Source organism: Xyrauchen texanus, chromosome 22 (genome assembly GCF_025860055.1).
Source record: "Xyrauchen texanus isolate HMW12.3.18 chromosome 22, RBS_HiC_50CHRs, whole genome shotgun sequence".
In the NCBI taxonomy this organism is placed as follows: Eukaryota; Metazoa; Chordata; class Actinopteri; order Cypriniformes; family Catostomidae; genus Xyrauchen; species Xyrauchen texanus.
Genome location: NC_068297.1, coordinates 23379582 through 23406037, shown reverse-complemented (window position 1 = coordinate 23406037; position 26456 = coordinate 23379582). Strand labels below are relative to the sequence as shown.

At 35.9% G+C, this 26456-nt stretch overlaps 1 protein-coding gene across 2 annotated transcripts; it reads left to right on the top strand.

The window, feature by feature from the left end:
- Nucleotides 1-881: 881 nt before the first annotated feature.
- LOC127662078 (centromere protein F-like) lies at nt 882-26456 on the top strand. 2 transcript variants are annotated; one of them, XM_052153046.1, is made up of 20 exons: nt 882-945; nt 1609-1814; nt 2517-2713; nt 2822-2934; nt 3015-3106; nt 3206-3470; nt 3588-3790; nt 5866-5991; nt 6109-6237; nt 6378-6500; nt 6610-6745; nt 8591-11766; nt 13595-15610; nt 15940-16092; nt 16192-16314; nt 16664-16828; nt 17048-17219; nt 18248-18679; nt 21479-21648; nt 25724-26456. In XM_052153046.1, exons 2-20 carry the CDS (start codon nt 1653-1655, stop codon nt 25925-25927), a joined length of 8157 nt encoding a protein of 2718 aa, XP_052009006.1. In that variant the 5' UTR covers nt 882-945; nt 1609-1652; the 3' UTR covers nt 25928-26456. The 2 variants fall into 2 exon arrangements, with proteins under 2 accessions (XP_052009006.1, XP_052009005.1); XM_052153045.1 differs by lacking the exons at nt 882-945; nt 1609-1814; nt 2517-2713; ... (3 more) ...; nt 3588-3790; nt 5866-5991 and having other exon boundaries at nt 6113-6237; nt 16667-16828.

Genomic DNA, 26456 nt, shown 5'->3' with positions numbered 1-26456 from the left:
TTTAAGAGCATCGAAATATACAAATCGCACATTAATCTAGGAGTTGTAGCACTGAATACACCCAACAATTTATAATCATCGTCATCTGCTATGTTTTTTTTTTTTTTTTTTTTTGTCATAAGTCTCAAGCTGTGTTTCCCTGGCAGTAATCATGGTGCTGAAATCCAGTCTCATACCATCTGCCATGACCCGAAGTGCGTGTTTGGCAGGTCCCTGTGGAAGCAGGATGGTGCAGATCATTACATACAGGCTTCAAGGAAGGCAAACAGTAGCAGAAGATTACCACAGTGGATTCAAATTAATTGCACTGTTTGCACACAATTACAAATCATGTGCTAAGTATTTACCAAGATCTAAAGTTGGCTCAAAGCCTACTTTTAAATTCCAATCATTGTTCCAACACTGTTAAATGTTTCCTTTTTATTATTTTATGAATTTTGAGAGTAGAGGATGCATTTCTCCATGTTAGCATTTCTTTTGACCAACAACTTTTCCAGTCATAGGTGATAACAGGATAAGGAATATTTAATTTAATAGAGATTGCACGCCACTATAATATTAACATACCGTTTCAAGATTTTGTTAGGCTAATTTCCATAGTGTTTTTTTTCCCCATGATGGTAAGAACCTTGATTTCTTTAATTTGTTTATTTGTCCTCAACTGTGTCTTGACGATGTTGTTCACAGAGAATTAACTCAACACCCACACACGCCATAGAAATCGTTATAAAAATAGAGAATAGTGGGTGGAGTTAAATTCGAATGTAGCCAATCAGAAGCTGTTTCACGCTGACGTCATACTTGAAACCCCAATGACGGCGCTGCGTTCAGTCATCGACAAACGTTGAACCGTTTTTGAATTTCCACTCAGTAACTGAAGAGCAGACCGAAAAGTTGCAGCGAGTTATCTCGGAATAACCGTTAGGAGTATTTACTCGAGTTCAGGTAAGACATAATGTCATTTTTATACCGTGTAATAGTTATTTTATTGTTTAGAGTGAGACATTTCAAAAGCTCGAGCTTTAAGAAGTAATGTACCTGGATAATTTTTGCATTTCTCGCTATGTTAGAACAACCGCGTGATCTTTTTGTCATACATGGTAAAAGCGTCGTTTATTATGGTACATGTGTTGAATACTGTAAATGTGGTTGTGTATTCCGGGGCACATTTGCTCCCCGCAACCTACTGGATATTGTGTGGACCACCGAAATTAAATTTATAAACGAAAACCTGAAAATGCAAAAAGCTTTCTTTTAGGATCAGGTTTAGGAATTAATACTTAGCTCAGTATAGAAAGTATTGAAGTCAGTAAAGAGTCCCCACCATTATAGGCAGACGTGTGGGAGATGTATATTTATATGTAGATCAAACATTAATTATATGTAATGTTTCTGGTGGACAGGTCAGGGTCCTTAATAAAACAGAAGTATGTATCGTAGCATAAAAATAATGAGTTTTTGTATCAGATTTTATAGAGTATGAGTAATAATCATATTATAACAATGATACCATTGAGGCTAGGCAAGGTGTGCATTCATTTTGTGTTGAATGCAGTCGTAATCCACTAGACAAGGACATGAGACATGACCCATATTGCCTTATTTCAGAGAATGCCAGTGTGTCTTTGAGGAGGAACACAGCATCTTCAAGTATGAGCTGGGCTGTAGAAGAGTGGAAGGATGGCCTTCCTGCAAAGGCCTTGCAAAAGATCCAGGAAATTGAAGGTCAGCTTGATAAGTTAAAGAAGGATAGACAACAGAAACAATTCCAGATGGATTCCCTTGAAGCGACTCTACAGAAACAGAGGCAAAAGGTCAGTTTCCTGGGTCACAATGGACTAGATTTTCTTCAGCTAAAAGTTTATGAATGTCAAGCCAAGCAACAATATTGTTTTGCTGCTGACTAGATCATGCCAGTCATACAGATTTTTCTAATGTTATTAATTTGTAGCATATTAAATGCCTCAACAACAAAAACATTTTTTTCAGGATCTTAAGAATAAATAATGCGTGTGGAGCAACCATTACATCATTTCATTTCTAATGATTTTAATGCTGTTTTTGCAATAATAGCTGGTAATTATTCAGCTGTAATGTAACACTGTGACAGTTATAAATTCATTATAACACCTTTGCTGAGAAAGAAAAAAAAAAAACAAAGGTGTACGTTGCAAAACACTTCTGGATTTTAAGTATCATTTTAGACCCATTCTAATTGATGCTCTCAAGACTTAGGAATTATCACATATTAGTCATTTTTGCTGTTTCAACAAAACCTAATTTATGTTAGTCAGCTAGATAACAGTACTTTAATGACATTTGTATAAGCAGTATTCACAAAAAACATCATTCAGAAAATGTATGTTTAAGTTTGCAAGGCATAACAATAAGATCAAGTATTTTCAAGAAAGATTGAGTGACAACACCTCTCTGGACCCAGGCTAGCAGGCCATCCTTATTGTTGCACCCTGAATGTAGTAAGCTCTACATTATTTGTGTATTGTATTTCCCTATAGATGGACAGTGAGAAAAGTGAAGCAGCTGCTCTAAAGAGGGAAAACCAGTCTTTGGTAGAGTCTTGTGAAAATCTGGAAAAGGCTAGACAGAAACTTAACCATGACCTACAAGTGAAGGAGCAACAGGTCAATTATCTGGAGGGGCAACTCAACTCATGCAAGAAGCAGACTGATAGACTAGAACAAGAGGTCAAAAAGTAAGTTTAAGCATTTTGTTTATATTTTTTTCTCAGTAATGGAGCATTTAAAAATATAAACAACTTTGTTTTTTCTTTTGGCTTCATTAATTTATTCATTTTATTCAGGTACAAAAATGACTTGGAACGGTCCCAAACTTCACATAATGCAGAAATCCAACAGTTTAGTACACCACAAAAAACCTTTGCAACCCCTTTAACACCTAATCATTGGCAACAGGGTAAGATATGAATTATAGCAAATAAACATGCTGGCAAGACTAAAGCGACTCACTTTAACCTGGCATTATTGAATCTTCAGATTCCAAATTTGGCGACTTACAGGAAAAGTACAATCGAGAAGTTGAAGAGCGGAAAAGGTTGGAGGCGGAAATCAAAGTCATGCATGTAAAAGTAAGTGAAATACATACAGTAAATTGTTGATGAAAAGTGCCTTAGTGCTAGTTGTCATTCAATTTACTAAACAATAACTATGCCCCCTCGCTTCTGAAGCTTCTAAACCAGTCTTCAATGAGCCATAAAGACATTGCACGACAGCAGGCAGGTTCCTCTATTTTTCCTTGGCAAAAAGACCAAACACACAGTCATCAGTCACTTACTGTGATGGAGACACCCTCGAGGAGAAGAAATGGACCCTCTGGGACTTCGTGGTCTTATGATGACACACCTATAAAACCACACCAGCAGTGTGCATCAGGGACTCAAAGTGACACAGCTGGCTCACAGCAGATGGAACAGCTTAAAAATATAAACCAAGGTTGGCATGACCTTCCAGATGGATTTATTTTATGTACATAAATTATACTATGACGTAGAATACAGTGATAATCTTTAAATGCCTCAGGGTAACTCCATCTCTTTGTATGCTGCTCAGATCTGAGGTCAAAGGTATCTGAATTAGAGCTCCGTCTTCAGGCTCAAGAGAAGGATGTGAAGAATCAGATCAATAAATTCAGTGAAACTCAAAGTCAACTTGAGATGGTCAAGAAAGATCTGGCAGAGAAGGACAAACTCTTGAGCAAGTCCAGAGATGAACTTACTAAGGTTACAGGCCAATACGAGCAGTCCGTTTCTAAGGTAACATGTCAGCTTAAAATGTTTATCTTTGATAACTTGTCTGTTATAAGGTATATTCAGTCACTATAAGGGTGGTGACATGTCCTGCAGTTACAGTATACTCCATCTTAAACTATTTAACAGCATTTTGCTAATTCGCCAATAATTATGCATGCAGATTTTGTTTACCACATCAGTTGAGAAATAACATGGAATATTTGTCCTTTTAAAAATTAAAGTAATATTCTTTGTTCAATTCAAGTTCAGCTCAATCAACAGAATGGCATAATGTTGATTACCATAAAAATTGATTTCGAATCGTCCCTCCTTTTCTTTCAATAAAGAAAAATTCAAGGGTACAATGATGCATTTACAATGGAAGTGAATTTGGCCGATTGTCAGAGGGTTTAAAGGCAGAAATGTGAAGCCTATAATTTTATAAAAGCACTTATAATAATACATCCATTAAAACTATAATACATTTGAAATATATTATCTTAGTTATTGATTGAATACCGAATTTGTGACCAAAAAGATGAAGTAAAATTTATATTTTCCTAAAGAACCTAGTTATAATGTCCCCTGTATAAATAACATCATTACCTGGGAGATCATTTATTTTATATGTGAGCAAAAGCGACATTATAACTGAAATAAATCCATTTGAATCTAATTGAATCAGGAAATCTGTATCAATAACCAGCCCTAATTTTAGTTTTGTGTTTTACAATGAAGTTGTAAAATTGGCTATAACTTTGCACAGAAAGGGTTAGTTAAGTGATTTTATCACTGTAAAATTATGTTTACATTCATATTGTTTACATCTTGTAGCTAAACTTTTGAAACGGTGAGTATTTTAACTAGTGATGCACCGAAATGAAAATTCTGGGCCGAAACCAAAAATTCAGGATGCACTTGGCCGAATACCAAAAATGACTTAATACCTATTTTAAAATAGTTTTTTTTAATATATATATATATATATATATATATATATATATATATATATATATATATATTGTATTAATATTATACTTTTTAATTAAATTCATGAATTTAATTAATCTGAATTGAAAAACTACAAATCAATAAAATTATTGGACCAAAATTGGACAGAAAATATATTATAACAATATTAAATATATTATTCTTTATTGAGTTCTGTAATGATATGCAAAACAGCAGTCAAGTTATGAATTTGGCAGCTCTAGGCTAGCATCTTGCAAACAGGCATAGATATCCCTTAAGCATTTGTGTACAATTTAACCTTTCTTCTGAACATTGTGCTGTATTATGTGAGTATAGTAGTTAGGGTTGCGCTGTATACTGGTTCACAATGCCAAAAAAAACATTTACCGGTACGATACCATGTTGTTGCTATTTTGGTACCATATTACTGTACCGTGTGACAGTTTTGAGATTAAATGAATGACAATTTGACAATAAAATGTAAATAGAATGTCGATATGGCCAAGTGTTATCATTAAATAGCAGAAGGATGTCTTTTAATGAAATAATATACAGTCATATTCGCTGCGTTCTACAGAATGAACGAGAGGTGCTGCTCCGCTTTATCATGTACTTCACACATATACACAACTGATACTTGCTTTTCATGCAGTGCGTTTAGTGTATTAACTACTGTGAACACTCAAATCTCCTTCACTGGTGCAACTCAGAGATTTCAGCTCGAAAGTTATGACAGGAGTATACCAGCATTAATGGGAAGCATGATAGAACCTGAACCCATCAAATAAAGGAAGAACTCAAAGGTCCTGCTAAAATTAAAACTCTATTTAACTGGATGCGTGAAATTGAAGACATTAAAATATAACTGCTGTATAAAAAATGTATATTAAAAAAGATGCATTACTACTCATAATAAATAGTATAATATTAAATGGTATGATTATTATAATCTGTAAGCAATATCTCAAGTAATTTTCTGTGTAACTTCATCAAAAATATGAGGCTTTTTTATTTGTTGCCCTAGTGTCAATTTAGTACCAGGGCAGGGCTGATATCATACAGAAGCCAAAATGTTGGTATCTGAGCAACCCTAATAGTAGTTCATCTGTGGTTGATTTGTTCCTCAGTGTTCATCAGTTGAGCAAAAGCTGAAGCAGGTAACAGAGGAGATGAAATGTCAGAGGCATAATTCTGAGAGCATGCATCGATCTCTAGAGCAGAAAATCAAGGACCAGGAGAGAGAGAGTCAAAAGGTTTTTTCCCCTGTTATCTTCATTATGAGATCTTATATGGTTTATTAAAATATTGTTTTATGTTTCTCAATATTGAATGGTCAAACCAGCTAATGTTTGTCTTTTCTCTTTTTTCAGGAAATTGCACAACTTCAAACCTCTCATCAAACTCTTGATCAGCAGTTTAACCAGGTGAAAAATAAAATGACTATGGAGATCCAGCAAGCCAAAAAAGACTTCAATGTTTTGCAATCAGATATGGATAAGGTAATTTGACGAATCATAGTGTTTTATGAATCGAATAATACTTTTCTGCCCATTATTATATTTTCTATTTGTAGTTATCAAATGCTTTAACTTAACCGAAAACTGCATGTAATCACAATAGAGTGTCATTTATTTTAAAGGTAACTGCGCTAAAAAATCGACTGGAAAAAGATTTGGAGGAGCTGAAACAGAAAATGTTCAGGTCTGAGCAAGCGCTACAGGCCAGTCAAGTGAAGGAGGCAGAGTTGAAGAAGAAATTCGATGTATGTTGCTTGTGTAGAATTAAAATATCTTTAACAATTAATGAGTTTTATAATGCAAACAAGTTATATTGGCCAACTATTAAACAGTTAATTGATCTGCCCTTCACAGGATACACAGAAAGAGAAGAATACTCTCAGTTGTCAGTTAGACCAAGGAACAAAGACAGTCAAACAACTTGAAGAGGAAAAACTAAAGATTGAGCAAAGCCTTGCCAAAATGCGCATAATGGTGGATGATTTAAAAGGTATGTTTTTAGTTTATATCTTTCAGGTGTCTGAAATATCCACAAAATGATCATCCCTCATGAATTCTTAATACATTGAAAATGCCTTATGTGTTGAAATGTAAAAACAAACTTTTCAAGGGACATGTTTATCGCAATAATAATTACAATAATTACTTACATTTATATAGCACTTTTCTAGGCACAAAAAAAATGCATTACGTAGTATTGGGGAATCTCCTTAACCACCACCAGTGTGCAGTATCCACCTAGGTGATGTGACGGAACCCATAGTGCACCAGAATGCCCACCACACACCAGCTATTGGAGTACAGTGATGTTGCCAATTCATATGTACATACATACAGTATTGTACAAAATTTTAGACACTTGTGAAAATTTTTGCATTGTAAGGTTGTCTTCAACAATAATCCCATAAATAGTTTTAATTTATCAATTAACGTCATATAAAGTCCAGTAAAAATAAATGTTATGTGACAACCTTTGCATTAAAAACAGAACCAATTATCCTTAGTACACCTGAACAAAGACCTTTTTCTTGGTTGTTAGCAGATAGGATATTCCAAGCTTCTTGGATAACTTGCCAGTTCTTCTATCTATTTAGCTTTCTCAGCTGTGTATCAGAGTTTCCGCTAGAAAAAAATGGTGCCGGTCACTTACGGACATTTTGATGATATGCTGGTCAGATATATCGCCTCTTAATTTGTCAAGTTGAGGAAAACTGGAGGCAGTCTATGTAACTTAAAAAATGACATAATCAGGCCGTATAGAATGCAACATATTATTATTAGCTTAACTTTCAAATAGATGAAAAAAAAAACATGAACGTCCGATTGCCGTCAATCAACGCCAATTGTTTTTTACTGTGGTTTCACACACATTCACTTTTTGAAACATTGAGGCACGGATGTACCTAATACAAATAAATAAAACATCTCCAGTTAACTAGCAGATCATTCATTTAGTCCGTTATTAAATAAGAGATCTAGCGCTAAAATCTGTTGTTTTTGAAATCAAGCTGAGCCGTCGTGTCCGCTGCTATCAGTTGCATGGACGACGCGCTGCGCGAGTTGCGCAATCTTCACTAGGACGCTGCGTTTCAATCTATCGCCGTTGCGGAGACTCTCTATTAATTCCGGTGAAATCACAAAATAAAATGCACACAAACGTGTCCCTGCTTGATATAGACTGTAACCATGCACTGATGAACATAGGCTATTCAGTTTTGATGATAGAGAAAAAAACTGCACGAATGCGCCGGATTAGAAGCACTGATCTATCTATAATGAGATGTTCCTGATTCACCATCGCCTGGCCTCTGAAAAAGCTTTTAAAGCTAGTCTGCCTGGGCCTGGCCATATTTGAAACGCCTCACTCAATCGTTCGTTGTTTAGGTCTATATTGCAGCCGTTTTAGGCGTGCGCTTTATTTGAAATGCAGCATGCGATGTTGTTTCATAACTTTCAAACGATAGAGCCTGTTCCTTTATAACATAGCAAGAGATCGGTGTATTTTTGCTTTATACATTTTAGGCTTATTTTCTCAGATTGTGTTAGGGGGACGGGATTATTAGGCAATTTTAATCGGACAATTTGACCGGAGAGATTTAATTTTGTCGGACATTTAATTTAAGTACCGGACAACGGAAACCCTGAACCATAGTTTTCCCCAGATGGTCTCCCATCCAGGTTCTAGCCAGGCTCAAATCTGCTTCGCTTCAGTGGGTAACTGGGCGAGAGCTGCAGGATGATATGTTGCTGGCCCCAACCAGTCTTTGTATCCAGTTTTAAGTTTAAAGAATCTGAGGGAATATCTTGTTTAACCGTTTTGCGTCATGATTTTCAGTGAAGACGCAAACTCAAAGTGAAGAACTGACTGAACTTCGGAAAAAAATGGACCATCAAAGTACATCATCTGCTCAAGAATTGGAAAATGGCAAGAAAAATCTAGCTGAAATGGAAGCAAAGAATATCAAAACTCAGGCTGAGTTGCAAAAACTAGTTTATGAAATTGAACTTAAAGAAAATAATATATGTGCTGTGAAGAAAGAAAATGAAGACCTCAAAATGACCACAAGCTCCTGTCAAAAAGAAGTTGCTGAGCTGAAGAAAGAGTATCAGGCTCTTCTGCAGTGGAAAGCCGAAAAGGAAGAGTTAATTAAAAATGCTGAATCAAATCGTGAGGAAATGCTGAATAAAATTGCAGATCTGGAGAGGGATATGGCTGCACTCAATGCTACTTATGATAGTCTTCACAAGAAGCTGCAAGCTTCAGAAAATGAGAAGATTTGCCTCTCTGCTCAAATTGATTCACTCAAAGGTGAACTTCTTATAAAATGTGTAGAGCTGGAGGAAAAAGGTAGAGTGTATGAGGAGCTTCAACAGCAGTTCAGTGAGACACATCAGAAACACAGTAAGGAGATGCACAATTTGAAGCAGCAAATCACTCAAATGCAAGAACAAATTAGGGAGCTTGAAGCTAAACTGCATCAGGAAACAAGTAAGGTGGATGGAATGGAGCAGGCACATAGTCAAATTCTTACAGAGTATGAAAGTGCCTGTGATTTGGCTAAGTCAAAAGACTCCATCATTGAAATGAACAGAACTGAGGTTGCACATCTTCAGGAATCACTTGCCTTGCGAGAGCAGGAATTGGAGAAATTCAAAGAAGAGAAATGTATCTTGGCCAAAGAACATGAAGACTGTCTCACCCAAAACAAAGAGCTAGAAGAGGCCAAATTTAACATGGAAAAATACCAAGAGGAAGTGCTTGTTAAGGTTGACTCCCTGGAATCAAACCTGATGCTCCAAAAAAGTTTAAATACAGACATCCAAGGAAAGTTTGATAACCTTTCTAAAGTCAAAGAGGATCTAGTAGAGAAAATGTCTTTAGTGGAAAAGAGAGAAAAAGACCTTCTTAATGAGGTTGAATCTCTGCTACAAAAGTGCAAGTTTTTGAGTTCTCTTGAAGAGCAGTTTAACTGCCTTGCTGCTGAGGCAGAGGAAACTAGAAATTCTCTTGAAAAAATAAAGGAGCTACAAGTTCAGACTGCCACAGAGTTGGAAAATCAGAAGACAATAGAAGAGAATCTTGTGAAAAATATAGAAGATGAAAGAAGGCAGGCATCAGGGTTAGAACAAGATAACACACAACTCAAAGTAAAGTTACAGGATGTTGAAAATGAAGCAAAGGATCTGTCTGAGAAGTATGAAAGCCTCCAAAAAGTTCACAATGCTGCTTGCCAAGAGAAAGAAGATCATCTTAATCAGTTATCTATGTTGTCAGAAGCACTTGTTGAAAAAGATGCAATGGCAGAAAAGTTTGTGCTAATACAAACTGAGCTGGAGGCCTCAAATAAGTTGTGTTCCACACTAAATAATTCTCTAGAGAGTCTTCAGAAACGGTATGACTCTTCTAATGAGTTGACTTTAAGCCTGGAAAAACAATTACAAGACAGATCTGAGAAAAATGCTTTATTAGAGACAAGAATCAAGGAGCTCACTGAAAGACATGGCCAGGAATCTGAAGTTTACTTGTCCGAAAAGGAAGCTCATCTTAAAAACCAGAAGAATTTAGAGAAGAACATTGATATTCTTGGGGCAGAATTAGAAAGTATACGTCTGGAGGTCAGAGATGCTTCAAAAAACCTGGAAGAAACTGTTCTCGAAAAGTCAATGTTGAAGCAAGATCTTGATTTATCTAAGGATAAACTCGAGGAGGTAACTGTTTCCTATCAGAAAGTTGCACAGGAACATAACGATTTGAAACAAAATGCATTGCTGCAAGAGCATGAGATCAAAAGTCTTGGAGCTGCTCTAACAGTCTTGAAAAGCCAAGAGGAAGCAAAATCCTGTGAGATTAAAACATTGAAAGAAAAACTTAAAGATGCTGAATCAGAGCAAGCTAAAGCTCTAGAGGCATTGAAAGAAAAAAACATAAACATGAGCAAAATCGAAGTACAGCTTGAAATGCTTCAAATGGATCTTGAAGATAATGAAACCTGCATTAATACATTTGATGCACAAGTAGAGGAGCTACAGGCCAACATCAGTATTCTTGAAGCAAAGTTAGGTGAGAGTGAGGCACAGAGGTCTACGCTACAAACAGAGCTTGAGTCAGTCAAAGAAGACTATACAAAGAGCACCCTTGAAGTGTCACAGCTATCTGCCTGTTTGAAGGAAGCACAGAAGGATCAACAATCTATTTCTGTGTTGGCTTCTGAATTAGAGTATCTTCGGGTAATCCATGAAAAACTTCAAGTTTCCCTAGAGCAAGAAATTTGTAAGCAGACAAACCTTGAAGTGATGTATAATAACTTGGTGGAGCAGAAGCTGAAGTTGGAATTAGAAATCCAGGAATTGAAAGCAGATGCCCAGAATTCTAAAGAGCAAATGGATAAATTAAAGCAGGTAAACTATTCTCTGGTATCTCAGATTTCTGAACAGCAATGTCTGATGGAGCAGCTTCAGTCTAAGAAGAGTTTCACATTAAACTCTGTCCAAGACACACTGGATAACGAGCAAACTTCATGCGAGAATGACCCAGATGTGCTGCAAGATATTTGTGAAATGCCATTTGCAAACACATCTATTTTGCCTTTTGAAGAAGATCGTATTCTCATGAGTAGTTCATCTACTGATGAGCAACCAGATTCACAAGAAAAGTCCAAAGATCCCCAATTAGCCCCATCGTCCGATGAGGAGGCCAAACATTTACCCCATGAAGAGCAAATGCAAAATAAATATAAGGAGCTTGAGGAATTATCTTGTGTTCTTAAGGAGACTATCAGAACCATGGAGGAGCAAATGGGGGTTAAAATAGAGCAACTAAATGTAGAGCATGCTAAAGAGCTCCAGAGCATGGAAGAGCAAATGCTTAACATTAAAAATGAATTGGAGGCTAAGCTCAGCGATGAAAAACAACACACAGAGATCTTATCCTCACAACTGGAAGCAACCATGCAACAATTGCAGGAGTTAGACATTGCCTCATGCTCCTTGCTGGCTCCTGAAACCTCACAGGTAACATCTGCAAGTAATTTCTAATATTTAAAGTTTTGATTTCATCTATTGTATCAGTTTGAGTGCTATATTAATTCAATGCATTTTGAAGATGTGCTTGGATTTATATATAATTTTTTTTTTTTTTAAAGGAATAGTTCACCCAAAAATGACCAAACATCAGTGCGGCAACTTCGATAAAATCAAAACTTACTGGTTCATGTCATGTGACTAAATGTCATGATGTCCTATCAAATTCTTTCTTCAACTAATTTACCACAAATTTACATTTTGGCTGAATTATACAGGGTTCACATGGTCATGAACATTTTTTAAATATCAGGGGGATTTTAAAATTGAGATTTCCATGCCTGGAAAAGTCATGGAAATAAATAAAATCTTCAAAGTCATGGAAAAATCATGGATTTTCTTTTAATAATTCATATATATTTTTACTTATTATGCTATGTCCTAATATATTTAATTGAGGTGCTATGTTACACAACACATGGTGAAGACTTTAAAATATTTTGATATTTACAATTCCTGACCAATTACAGACCATGTCATGCTGCCAATCCATGTCCAATTTAGGCTTCAAAATTGTAATTTACCCACTCATTATCCATAAACTAAAGTTATAGGGATGTTTTAGTGTGACAACCTAATAAGAACCTACACAGAACGTTCCCTTGTATTTATTTTAAGAACCACAATCTAACCTTCCCAGAACGTTGCAGGGAGTTTTATTTTGTGACAACCTAACGAGAACTTCTACAGAATGTTTTCTGATGGTTATTTTTAGGTTTATTGTTCAATTTAGCCGTACCTTACTCGTGGACGTGCATTTGATCCACACTTGCTTTATTCCTCTATATAAATCTGCATGCTCGCTCTGGTTAAATATTAGTGGTCATTCAGGTATACACTCACTAACTGACATTCGTTTATCGATTTCCTAAATAAATTATTTCTCTATGTGAGATTAAATATAAATGTTACTGATTTGATAAAGATTTGACTCATTTAATCGAATAGAACATGATGCAGGAGTGTAACTGAGAAGTTTTTTTAATTATTGACTACAAATGAGAAGCAGATGAAGGCACATCCGTTAAACTGCACAGTTCAGTGGTAAGAAATTAATCAAATGTTAGCCGTTCATTGGTAATTAAATGTTTATTACATTTTTAATGTCTGTCAGTACCGGTAAATTTCTGATTTTAAAACACTACTGTGTTGAGGTTATTGGTTATTTGGAATAAAGTACTTCAATATCTGAATATTAATGTCCAGTGCTGAGGTAGGCGTGGAAACGCAAAAAACAAGGCACAGTGTTCAGTATGGTTCAATGTTAGAAATAATACAGGTTTTAAAACAATCTTACACATTAATGGAAGAATTTCGTATATCTTACATATTAACTTAATCCACTTCTTTAGGGTGTTGCCCTGCCTTAATTCAGCCAAGGTATCTGGGACGGCCCCAGCATCCCCATGACAATACATAGGAATACATTAACCGAATGTTAGGGAAACGTTCTGCTAACATAAAAAGAACATTGCAGAAAAAACCCTAACCCTGCTGTAAAAATGCAAAAGCCCATTTCAGATATAATTTTGAAAAAAAATGTTATCACTGCCAAAGTACTTTTGGCACTAAAACGTTTTGCACATTGTGATGTTGGTGCCATTTTGAGAAAAAAGTAAAATTTTTGGGATTGGAAATTATCTTTCAAGTCATGGAAATTCATTGGTTGAAAAGAGTGGGAACCATTATGTTTTTTTGTTATTATTTCATTTGTCTTTGTGTCTTTTTTGTGTTCATTATTTTTTTTCTCCTTGATCAGGGAATGGAAAATATTGCATCCGAAGCACAAGAGAACATAATACAGCATCCTGAAAAGTTCTTAACTTCAGATATGAACATTGAGAGTGAAAAATCACTTTTGGAACTTGCAACAATTAAGGAAAGTCTAAGAAAGCGAGAAGATGATTTTCTTCTTTTGCAGTCCAAGTTTGAAGTCTTGGTATCTGAAATGGATATTAGGAAAAATCTGTGCTCCGAGTTGGAGGGCAAAGTTTGTGAAATGGAAAAAGAAAAGGAAAACTGCAAAGACAATTTTAAATCCATTTATGAGGAAAACCAGAGACTGAATAACCACATTGGAGAATTGACCCAAGAGATTGATTCATTGAAACTACAATTGCAGACCTCCACATCCCAGCTGTCAGATGTAATGGAGATGATGGAAAGCTTAGAAATAGCTAAAGGTGAGTGGAATGAGAAGTTTTTCCAGATCGAGAGCGAACTGAAAAGAGTGCGGTCAGAGAAATCCAATCTTGAGAAGCACATCCTGTCCATGGAGGCTGATATAGAGGAGATACAAGAACAGAAACAGAAAATAGAAGCAGAGCTTGAAGCTGTGAGAAGAACAAATTGTAGCCTTGAACAACAACTTAATATCACTATAACAGAGGGTGGGAGACTTAAAGAAGAACTTGTTTTGTGCGCAGAGGAGAGAGATATTGAAAATCACTCCTTAATGAAGTGGAAAGAAAAGGCTGAGCTTCTTGAAAAGAGAGACACTGATACAAGAGAACTAATAAAAGTGCTAGAAGAGGACATTAGGAATGGAAAAAGGCAAAATGAGGCAGCATCTAATCAAATTGATGTCCTGCTTAAGCAAAAAGAGCAACAAATGCAGCTCTCTCAAAACCTTGAAAATACAATGGCTCTCTTGAATGAAGACAATAAAAAATTGTCTTGTGAACTGAACAATTTTAAGAATGATGAGGATTTTGCCTCAAGAGTGACTGAAAATATGTCTTCAAAAATCCATTCACTTGAGGATGAGAATGTCAGGCTATCCCAGTCCTTGGAATCCTCCCTCTTGGAGAAAGGTGAAATAGCCTCCAGGTTGATTTCTACTCAGGAGGAGGTCGCTCAGATGAGACAGGGCATTGAAAAATTGAAGGTTCGAATTGAGTCTGATGAAAGAAAGAAAAACCATATGAGTCAACTGCTCAAAGCTGCGCAGAGGAAGGCAGATGCCCTTCAGGATAATATTGAAAAGCTTGAGAGAGATAAAGAACTTTCTGACCAGAATCTGGAGGATGCAATTCTTGAAGCAGAAACTGCTAAAGCTGAGCTTGAGGAAATAAATGCTGAAAAGCAAGAGCTTACCAAAAAAATTGAAGAGATGATGACTGAGCTGAGGGATCTCAAGGAGGAGAAATATAAACTTGAGCAAGAAATTCAACAAAAGAACATCCTGATTGAGGAACTTCAGTTCTCCAATCAAGCAGCATCTAAAAAGCTTGAATCTATTGAAAAGGCAATGGAAGAAACAACACTGAGTCATCAACAAGTAATAGAGGATTTCCAGTTGAAAGTTGGTGCCATGGAGGGGGAACTTAAACTCTGTAGAAATGACCTAGAATCCAGTGAGCTAAAAGCACAGGATCTGATTTCTCAGCTGCTGTCTTCGCAATCTGAAAACAAAGAGTTTGCACAGAGAGTCCTTGAATATGAAAGGAGTCAGACAGAGCTCCACTCATCAAACCAGTCACTCTTGAAAGACTTTGAAAACAGACAGCAGAAGCTCATCATAGAAAAGGCAGAACTTCAGTCACAAGTTGCTGAACTGCAGGCACTGTCTTCAGTTCAGGAAGAAAGAGATGAACTGCAAAAGGAGAAGGTCCAGCTGCAGTCTACCATTGCACAGATGGAGGAAAAGGTACAGACACAGTCTACCAAGATGGAGGTCATGCAGACAACTGAAATAGCTCTTGAAAATAATATCCAACAGCTGGAGAGCCAACTCACTGCTATTAACCTCATCAACACAGAACTAAAGGAAAAGGTACAGTTGCCTGGTGATGTTAGATTTAGGTTACTTTGGGACATGTTTTGCGCTTAAAAGAGCTAGATGCAGCACAACAAATAGAACTGAAAGCAGGTGCCTCAAGACACCTTGTTTATAAAAGTTGACTTTTTAAGCTGAGACAGCATCTAATAAACAGCTAGATGGTCAAAGACGTCCATCTAGCGCATGATTAAATAAAAACACAACTGGAAACTGAAAATAGACGCTAAAATGTGCTCTGTGAACCGTCCCTTAGTAGATAATAATTTGCCCCTCATTTGAATTAAGCTCAGTTTGATTATTTATTCATTGTTTTGTTTTTTCAGATAAATGCACTGCATGAGAGCAGTTTGCAGCTTCAAATGCAACATCAGCAAAAACTGTGCAAGACCAAGGAAATGCAGAATGCTATTGAGAATAATCAAAATCTACTGACTTGTCAACTCCTGGAGTCTCGGCAACAAACTGAAACATACAAGGTAACAATTTTCCTTCATATTGATTTATGATTTATTATATTTAGGTAATACATATATGTTCTGCCTTTACTTATAATATATATTAATTGTACCTCTCAGATAAGCTTGGAAACACTGACATCAGAGAAAGAAGAATTGCAAAGAAAATTATCTGATATCCAAGAAAGTCATTGTGCTCAGATGAAGGAAAATAACAGGAGACATGAAGAGAACTTGAAACAGGTACGGCAGCATGTGGGAAACTTTTAACCTCAAAGTTTACAACATGTATACTGTTCTTAAGATGTTACTTTCTAGCATTAATGTTGTCTTTGAGAGTTGTACTGTGCATTTTTCAAGAGATGATTTTGAGGGTTCACAAAGCTTGTAAACAGAGCAATTTTTTCACTTAGGATGCCGAACAAGCTGCCAATATTGATTTCGTTGAATTTATAATCTTTATTATTATTGTTATTATTTATTTTATTTATTAATTTGTTTGAGGCAAGCCTTTGCCATTGACAATAATGGCTATAAGTTTGACCTATGTTGATTTGGTGATTATGATGATTAAGTGATTTTACATCTTCAGCAGCATGAGATAGAGATCAATGCATTAAAGGAAAAAATGATGGCAGTTGAAGAAAAGGCTGCACAGTATCAATCAGACATTAACAGCTTCAAGTCTCAGAATGCAGATGTGGACTCTACTTTAAAGGAGTTACAAATCAAATTGGAAAATTGTGAAAAAGAAAAGGTATTGTTTTTTTTTCTGTTTGTTTTACTATTCCTTTTTCATTACATTATTTTGGACATAGTCGAACAAGGTTGTACTATGTATTTTGTGGTATGTGTGTGCACAAATGCACAGTGACACAACTTAATACTAGAGTAAAATCTAAGTTATTGCCATTATACATTTAAGTAATTAACCTTTTTGGTTGTTGTTGATGATGTTTGTTCTTGGTCCCTGTAGGCAGAGTTGGACTCAAAGGTTGTGCGCTTATCCAAAGAGAAGGACAATGCTATGAGTAAGATCAATTTGTGGATGAAGTCATGCAAGCAGCTGGAGAACGAGAAGCAGACACTTTACGAAGAACTTCAGCAGCAGAGAGAGCAGATAGCACTACAGGCCTCTCAGAAACAAGGTATGGGGAAAACCCACAACAAAAAATGAAAATGTGGTTGTCATTTACTCACCCTCATGTTATTCCAAACCCATATGATTTTCTTTCTTCCGTGAAACACAAATGGAGATTTTTAGACCGTTAGGGACCAATAGTCTCAGTCACTCACTAGGAATGTACACGAGTAATCGATTAATCAATTATTTGTTCCGATTTAAAGTTGTTAAAGGAATATTTTGCCCAAAAAAAGAACATTTAAATTATTTAAAGTGATTATCGCTTCAGAAGACTTGAAATGTATGTTTTTATGTGTGTTCAAATTTCTTTTGTAATTTTTTTTTATCTAGTTGTAGTAGATGTTTACTATTTAGTTTTTTCATAAGAAAAACTGGTTTGAAGGTTAGTGAAAACAAATCCAGTAGCACTCGTAGAATGGAGAAATATTAGGTATAAAACCTTTTTTTTTACCAACGCGTTTCAGCACATACGCCTTCATCAGGGCTAAAAGAGTGCCTATGTGCCAAAACCTATTGGCAAATAAATGTTTCTTACTTGTATTTCTCCATTCTACAAGTGTTGCTGGATTTGCTTTTCACTAGTGTTGTTTTTTTTTGTTTTTTTTTTCACGTACCTTGCTGGTTTTGTGAAATTGCACCAGAACAACTATATAATACCTCAAAGCTGAAAGGTTGAAATATAAAATTCAAGAAATCAATTTTTATATCAATATATATCTGAGTACTCCTACTACAAAATTACTTGAAATGCCTATCCCTACTATTCACCTTTATTTAATTTTACCAATACATTGAATATGACTGTTGACTGAATTTGACATTTATTTGTTCCACGGAATGAAGAGTTGTTTGGAACAACATATAGGTGAGTAAATGATGACAGAGTTTCCATTTTTGGGTGAACTATCCCTTGAAGCTGTAGTAAAACTTTCATAGGTTTGTCTCTTGTTTTTGACATTGAATTTACTGTATATCCATTATAATTATCCAAATTAATTACATGTTAAACAGATGCATATGTCATGGTAACAGGTACTGGCAGCAGCAGTGATGCCCTACCAGAAGAGCTGCAGGAACTGAGGGAAGCTCTGGAGGAAAAGAGCCGTGAGGTGGATGAAAGCATGGATCGATACTGCAGCCTCATGGTCAAAGTTCACAAGCTAGAAGAAACCAATGAAAGCCTCAAGAACCAGGTGAAGCAGTTGAGCACCCGGGCAAAGACACCCAAGGGTAGGAGGTCCCACAGACTAGAGAAGAGTGACCTGGAAAATAATAAGCCAGTGGGAGTCACTGAGAGTGGGCCAGCAGGGAAGAGGCAGAGAGCAGCCGATGAAACCCCAAACAAAGCACAGGAAGCCCTGCACAACATCGCCAAGAGACTCAAAGCTGCAACTGCCACTGCTAATGCCGCCCAAGATGATGATGATTTCAGACCAGAGGGTTTGCCTGAACTCGTGCAGAAAGGTGAGAGATATTTCCACTATATTTAGGCCTATCATTTGCTGTATTCTTCAAAATCAAGGGTACATTCTCATGTCAGGTGTAGCAGTACTAGGGTACCAAGATGAAACTAAAATACAAATTTTACAATTCTAGTCTTTCCACAGTAACAGTAGTACAGAGTACAACACAATTCTGTATCCATGTGCTCACGCCTCGTGGTAATCCTGCAGCTGAGCATGTAAATCGTCTAAAGCACTTTTTGATTAAAATGCCTGTGTTAGTGATGTATTCATGTAAACACAGTTGGTTATGTCTTAAATAAATTTTAACAAGAGGGACAATTTGTTTTGTGTCAGGATTTTAGCTCAGTGCATTAGTGTAAATGGCTTCGCATTGTAAAACTATTTCAATGGTTAACTGTCATTAACAAATCCCTGTTACAAACATTCTCTGCTCATCTCCTATAATTTCTGCTTTGCTCCGCTGAAAGTGTTTAAGTATTGATTAGGGCCGCACAATTAATCAAAAAACGAATCACGATTACAGCTGCCACAATTATGTAATTGTGAAAACTGATGATTACAGTGTTCAATTTGGATAAAAGCATCTGCCAAATGAATAAATGTAAATGTTTATGTCTGCTCCTGTTGCATCAATGGTTTCTATTTACAACATGTTTTTGCAGTGGTTAAACCAATCACAGACATGTCTGATGAGCAATGAAATGGCATTGGCCAATCAGAGACACTTTAATTAGTCTTCTGTTTTATCAGTAATGACAACTGATCCTAATGTTAATGTTTTAAACAGTCTGATTCCCAGATGCTTGCTTTATGTTTCACCTCAGTTTGCAGTGGCAAATGAAAATTAATACTGAAGAAACATCACCTGACACTCGAAGCTGTAGAGCGAAAGCACTTGGAATTATTTTGGATTCATTGCATGTTGCAATGTAGATGTTAAATACACTGCAGATGACCAACACAACAACTACTGCTTACATTTAATATATAATTTACTGTCTATAAATGTAATTAATGTTAACAAATTATACATCTTGGCAAAGGTCTAAGGGTTCAACATTGATATACGATATCTGTTTCACGATAGCAATGCTCTAGAAACAGCAATTTAGTTATTTTTAAAAGGAGTACAAATAAAAACATGCAATATCAAAACGGGTCTTCATACCTTTGTTATGAAAACACGATCGCAGATGAATCCAGTTCGCCACACTTGGGTCAATTGTCCATGGCAAGCTTACATTGAAAAACATCCAATAGCACTTTTTGTCCATAAAAGTGATCGGTATGAGAAATATTGATATATTCTCCATTGTTTACATGAGATCTCACCTGAAAGAATTACCCTTTGTCGTTGTTCTTCAACAAACTATACAATCTGCGGCATAGTTTTGTCAGATTTTGTGTCATCTTGAAAGGCAGAGCCTTAATTTTACTCTGTACACCACCCAGCGATTTTACAGAGAATAAAGTTTGCAGGAACCTCATTTTTTGTTAGATCATCTTCAAATTTGAAACGTAACTTCTTTAGACTTGTGGCTTTGAGAACATTGTATGTCTTTGTTGTCTTGGTCCTTTTATTATAATTACTCTTTTTTTTATTAATAAAACATTTTCAGCACAAAATATTTATGATAAACTTCACCTTCTCTAATTAAAAAAAAAAATAACAACATATGTTAATTCTGAAACATGGGAAATAAAGCCCAAAGTGTCTTTAAAAAGATACTACAACTGTGTCCATACTCCAAAGGGTCCAGTAAATACAACAATTTAAGTTCAGGTATGTCATTTTCATGGTTTGTGCTCAAAAAGGGGGTGCGTATAAACAGGTTAATCAACATTTAATAATCGTGATTACATGACCAAATCAACAGTTATGATTTTTGTCATAATCATACAGCTCTAGTATTGATATATATTAGTACAAAATATTTCAATCCAACATTGCTGTTTTGTTATCCACAGAAACATTGCATTCTAAACTTCAGACAGCGATGAAGGTCCGACCGCAGATTATAATTTTTTTTTAAACAAATTCACATCCTACATTGGAAACATTGTAATTCTGTCTTCACACACCGGAATGTTAATACATTTTCAATAATTCAACTATCTGTGTCTGCTTATACCATGGTTACCACATGTAGTATGCAGAAAACAGATGGAATCTAGTCATAAAAATGCATGCAATGAACACAGAATGTATGCATATTTGGAATAAAATGAATGTTTAAATACACAAATTGCGATATGTCCTAGTGTGATAATTAAACTGCAAATGTGATTTTAATTTAATACATTTACTGTATATTAAAAATGATAAAGGGATGTGTGCTTCAAACTGAGTGTGTTAAGCCGGCCTCTTATACAGTACACTGAAAACACCTCACCATGATCATCATGTGCACTCTTGTTTTTGTGAGGTGACATAGAGCAGATCACACTGAAGTGTGAATCACATACATACTATGTATTTAATTAATTAAATCATACCTTTACAGGGATTAATAATCACACTGGGCCATGTAGTGAACTGCTTATCTGGAGATAAGAAACTAAAAACACAAAAACGCCGAAATAAAAGCTTGATTTAATTAGATGCACTTTGTTTTTGCTTGAATATTACATTAAATGGGCACATAAGGCGCCCTGAAAAGAGCGTGAACCCTGGTTTACTTAATTGGGGAAATATTGACTACTGAAATTTCATAATGAAATCACTTTCTGGAACATGCGTCACTGCACTCTTGATTGCTATTTTTACACATTGTTTAAACGTTTTCTTTCTCCACAGGTTTTGCAGATATCCCAGTTGGAGAGATGAGTCCATTCATCATTCGGAGAACCACAGCGCAGCGCTGCAGTCCTCGCCTGGCGGCCCAAATTGCAACAGCCCAGCAGAGATCTGCAGAACACCCTCTGCAAATCCCCAAACAGAAAGCAGTGGGCAGCATGTCAACTACAGTGAGTATACCATCATCACAGTCTGTGCCTACCTCCTGGAACCAAAAACAGGAGTCCAGCATTCTTAATTAAAAGAATAGTCCAAAAATTTAAATTCTCTCATGATTTACTCACCATCATGCCATCCCAGATGTGTATGACTTTCTTTCTTTTGCAGAACAGAAATTAAGATTTTTAGAAGAATATTTAATCTTTGTAGGCCCTCAAAATGCAAGTGAAGAAGTGCCAAAATTTTGAAGCTCCAAAATCCATATAAAGGGAGCATAAAAGTAATCATAAGACTTCAGTGGTTAAATCCATGTGTTCAGGCATGATATTATAGGTGTGGGTAAAAAAAAGATACATTTTTAATTTGTTTTTTTTTATCAGAAATTCTCATCCCTGCCCATTGGGTGGGGGTGGGGGGGGTAAGCATGAAGACTGTGATCACGAAAAACAGAAGAAGAAGAATGGAAAAGTGAAATTGACATGAGCAGGGAGAAGAATTTATAGTAAAAAGTTGATCTGTTTCTCACCCACATCTTAATGTGCACACTGTACGATTTATAATAGTCCTTTACGATTGTTGCTTGTCAGACTGTACGATCTGAACGCATTGATATCGCCATGGCACACTGTGCTACATTATGTCAGACTGCACGATATACATTGTAGCCGACTGTGGTCCCCAATCGTCCCGATCAGTGAACGTGACTCGCGTTACTTTAGTGTTGCGGAATAGAAGCGAAACGGCGAAATTTGCCCATCATGGAGGAGCATTTTTTTTCTCTCTCTCTGAAAGTCAGGACATCAGCATTTCCATTGCTCCAATACCACTCCATCACGAGCATAGGCTCACATTTACAAGAAAGCTGGATTTTGTCAAATAGGCCTATATTAAGACAGCTTGATCACAAATACAGAAAATGACAGCTGTTGAGAATGAACGTGAGTGCGGGAGGTAGCCTAATAATGAGCTTCCACAAGCAAATATTAATTGTAGAAATATAAAGACTTGTGGCATGAAAAATTACAAACTTCTCCATTCACATTGGAGAAAACAAAAAAAGGTGGGTTATAGTATGTCTTTCTCCTCGTTTAGATTAGTTATCGGCCACGCAAACTTTAGAAAATTCATAAAGGCTGGTAATATATCACGCTTGCAAATTCCCTATGGATGAACAAACGTGAAGTAGATTCCCAGTATATATTGTTCAATCTTTCTGTTTTATTTTATTTATTTATAAATAAAATTGGAGTGATGTGAATCTTAACTAAATACGTTTACAGATGTTTAAAGTAAATTTATTACAAGTAAAATAGTAATAATAACGTTGTAAAGAAAATGCATGATAAATGTAAAGAAAAAAGAGAAAATGCAATCATTTATTTATTATTTTCATTTTTTTAAGCTATTTATTTAATTCAGAGAATAATGCTTTCATATTGCTGACATATTACACTTTTTTCCAATTATTTTCTGCTTATTTATTTATTTATTAAAACATTTAATATAAAATGAAAAGAAAAAACATTGAAAGTGCTTCAGTAGAGAGATAACTGGGCACAAATGTTTCTATGGTGCAAATGCGGAGCAGGTTTCTTTCCAAGTAGGGTGCGAGAGAGGAGCAGAATATCTCATTCCGTAGCAATAGCAGTCACACTATACGGCTACGATGCTACATTTCTGACACTGCCAGAACTTCGTCGGAGGTTGAAGATCATCTCAAAGGCTATTAATCGGCTGTCTGTGAACATGTCACACTGAACGGTGTAAGATTGCCGATTTTGCCCTGTGACGAGTCCCGAAATTTGTCTCAGACGGCAGAATCGTGGCCAAAATCGTAGTGTGCACCCGCCTTTAGACTCCACCTCAAAGACTTGAGACTTGACTTGGACTCCACCTCAAAGATTTGAGACTTGACTTGGGACTCAGGGATAGTTTCTTCATAATTTAAATGGAAAGATATTTATATTGTTCATTATTATTTATCGTATTTTCCTTGTAACAAGTGATGAAAGATTGGAAAACTTGCACTAGTACTATGCATTATTCCATGCCATGAAAAGTTTAAAACATGATAAAGATATTAATCTCACAATGGCAATGCTCCATGCACATCCATACTTCTATTGCCAGTCAATTAAATTATTTTTCCAGTCCTGGAAGTGAATACATATCAGTTTCATTTTATTGGCTATTTTTTTTTTTTTTTTTTTTTTTTTTAGATAATTCTTTATAAAATCATTAATCATTAAATCATTTTTGTATCATAAATGACAGGAAAAGTAATGGAAATGTACTGATCAGGTGTGGCAACACTGTAATGAATGGTGAATATATTAAATTAAGAATAATCTCTGAAAGTGGATGAATACTAGACTTTAGAAGTTTATATGCCATAAAAACTCTCATTGTGGCCAAAAACATTCAGACGTTCATCAGTCTTTAGCCACAGGAGGGCAACATAGATCCTCAGAAAATGATGCCACGATGCAGCTCTTAAAGTTACTGACCATGAAAGCATTTTCAAATTAAACCTGTGCACGACATTTTAGATTAGACTGAAAGACTTTTAAGTGCTCTGAGGCATTAAAGCTCGCCTGTTAGCAAACTTTCTCTGCAGCTCTGATTATGTCACCTTACCTGGGGTCACCGTTTCTTGGAGATTTTCCCATTTAACTGTCAAGAATTCAAAGGGAGGCAGAGACGACATGCTGCTAAATAACTCTCTCAGGTCCCAGACCTACCCTTTACCAACTTTATAGAGATGATGCCCAGCATCTGTTCGAGAATATGGTTACCGGTAGGTTTTTACGAAAGGCAAAGTTCTCTACTCCTACTTGCATGTAGCCCTGGAGTGACTTTTTTAATTAAAGAGCTGTTAAGTTAAAGGGATAGTTCACCTAAAAATGAAAATTCTCTCAACATTTACTCACCCTCACATAAACTAAGATTTTAAGAAAAAATATATCTGCTCTGGAGGATCATACAATGCAAGTGAATGGTAATCAGACCTTTTGTAGCTCCAAAAATAACAAAGGAAACATAAAAGTAATGCATAAGACTCAAGTGGTTAAATCGATGTCTTCAGAAGCGATATAATGGGTAAGGGTGAGATACAGAACCGTATTTAAGCCCTTTTTACTATAAATCTCCACTTTCACTTTTACATCTGAAAGTTACATGTGGTGCCTGTTTAGTTTGTGAAAGTGGAGATTTATAGTAAAAATAAATCTCCTTACTTATCTTATCCATTACTTTTATGTTTCCTTTGTGATTTTTGGAGCTACAAAAGTCTGATTACATTCACTTGCATTGTGTGGACCTACAAAGCTGAGAGATTCTTCTACAAATCTTCATTTGTGTTCTGCTGAAGAAAGTCATACACATCTGGGATTGCATGAAGGTGAGTAAATGATAAGAGAATTTTCATTTTTGGGTGAACTATCCCTTTTACAATTTGATTGCAGAATGGACTAAAAGCAGTGATAGGCTCATGTCATGTTCAATCATGATATGAATTATAAAACAAACTGTATACTGACTTCTGATACCCATTTTTGAATTGTCTTTTCAAGGCTTTTCTTGTCTGCTTCAATGTCTTAAATTAGATTAATTTATGAACTTTTCTCACCAAATAGTGATTAAATGGGATTAATTGTATTAATTATTAAGCTTATCATGTAACTAATTTGATTTTAAAGCTTTTAATCAATTGACAGCACTATTTCAACAGTGAAAACTGAAGTTCTCGATCAACAGTTTAACTTGGGAGTGTAACCGATGCAAACCATGAGCAGAGTGCAAAAGTGGATGAACTAACCTTTAGTCGGCTTGCAGCAAAACCAATTTTCAATCACTATTCAGCACTGGTTCTTCTCACAAAAGTACATGTCAAGTGTATAGGTTTGGGCAGGGCAGAAAATTGGTTGATTGCATGCTCTTATATTTATATACTTTAACCTGTCCACAGCCCGGCACATCCCCTTGAGCGATGTACCGTATGAGATGATTTGAACATTGATATTGCTCCAGGCTATCCTTGACAGTCTAGTATTGCACTCTGCTAATATCATGTTCATATACTTTCAGGTCCTGATGCCCAAGACTTCACAGAGCAGCACAGCTGTATTAACTGCACTCACCAACAGTCCTCGAGAAAAGAACTGTGAAAGCCCTTTGGCAGCTGCAGAGCAGAAAATAACCAGGCGCTCACGTAGCATCAAGAAGACACCTGAGAAACAGGAACGGGTCAATGCCACTGAAAAACAAAATGACAACTGCCAAGTTCAGTGATTACAGTGATGCTGTGTATATTTGAATAAACTGTAATCTGCAGAATGTATATTGATGGCATTCAATGCATGCACTGGCTTTTTAGCTTTGTAAGTAATATTCGAGGGCAACTATATTATATGTATCCTAATTTTCTCTCATATTTCTCATTTTCCTACATCTCAAAATGTCTATGTTGTTGGTTATTTGAACTACAAAACTGATGTGTTATCATTAACAATTTTATAAAAATAGCTGTTTTGCCTTCTAGTATGTATTTTATTTACCTAATTTCCTTTGTTCCTTTTTTAATATAGAATCATTACAGCCATCACTCCATATTGTCATTTTTAATATAGAATCATTAGAACATCACTCCATATTTACAGTGTATCATACTGTTTAAATGGCATATGGTATTTCTTCTTAAATCAATCATCCTTGGAAAACTGTGTATGCTACATACTTGGGTTTTTACATAGAAACAAACTAATCACTCCATATTTACTGTTTGTCTGTGTTTTTTCTGACTACTTGACTAAAGTTTGTC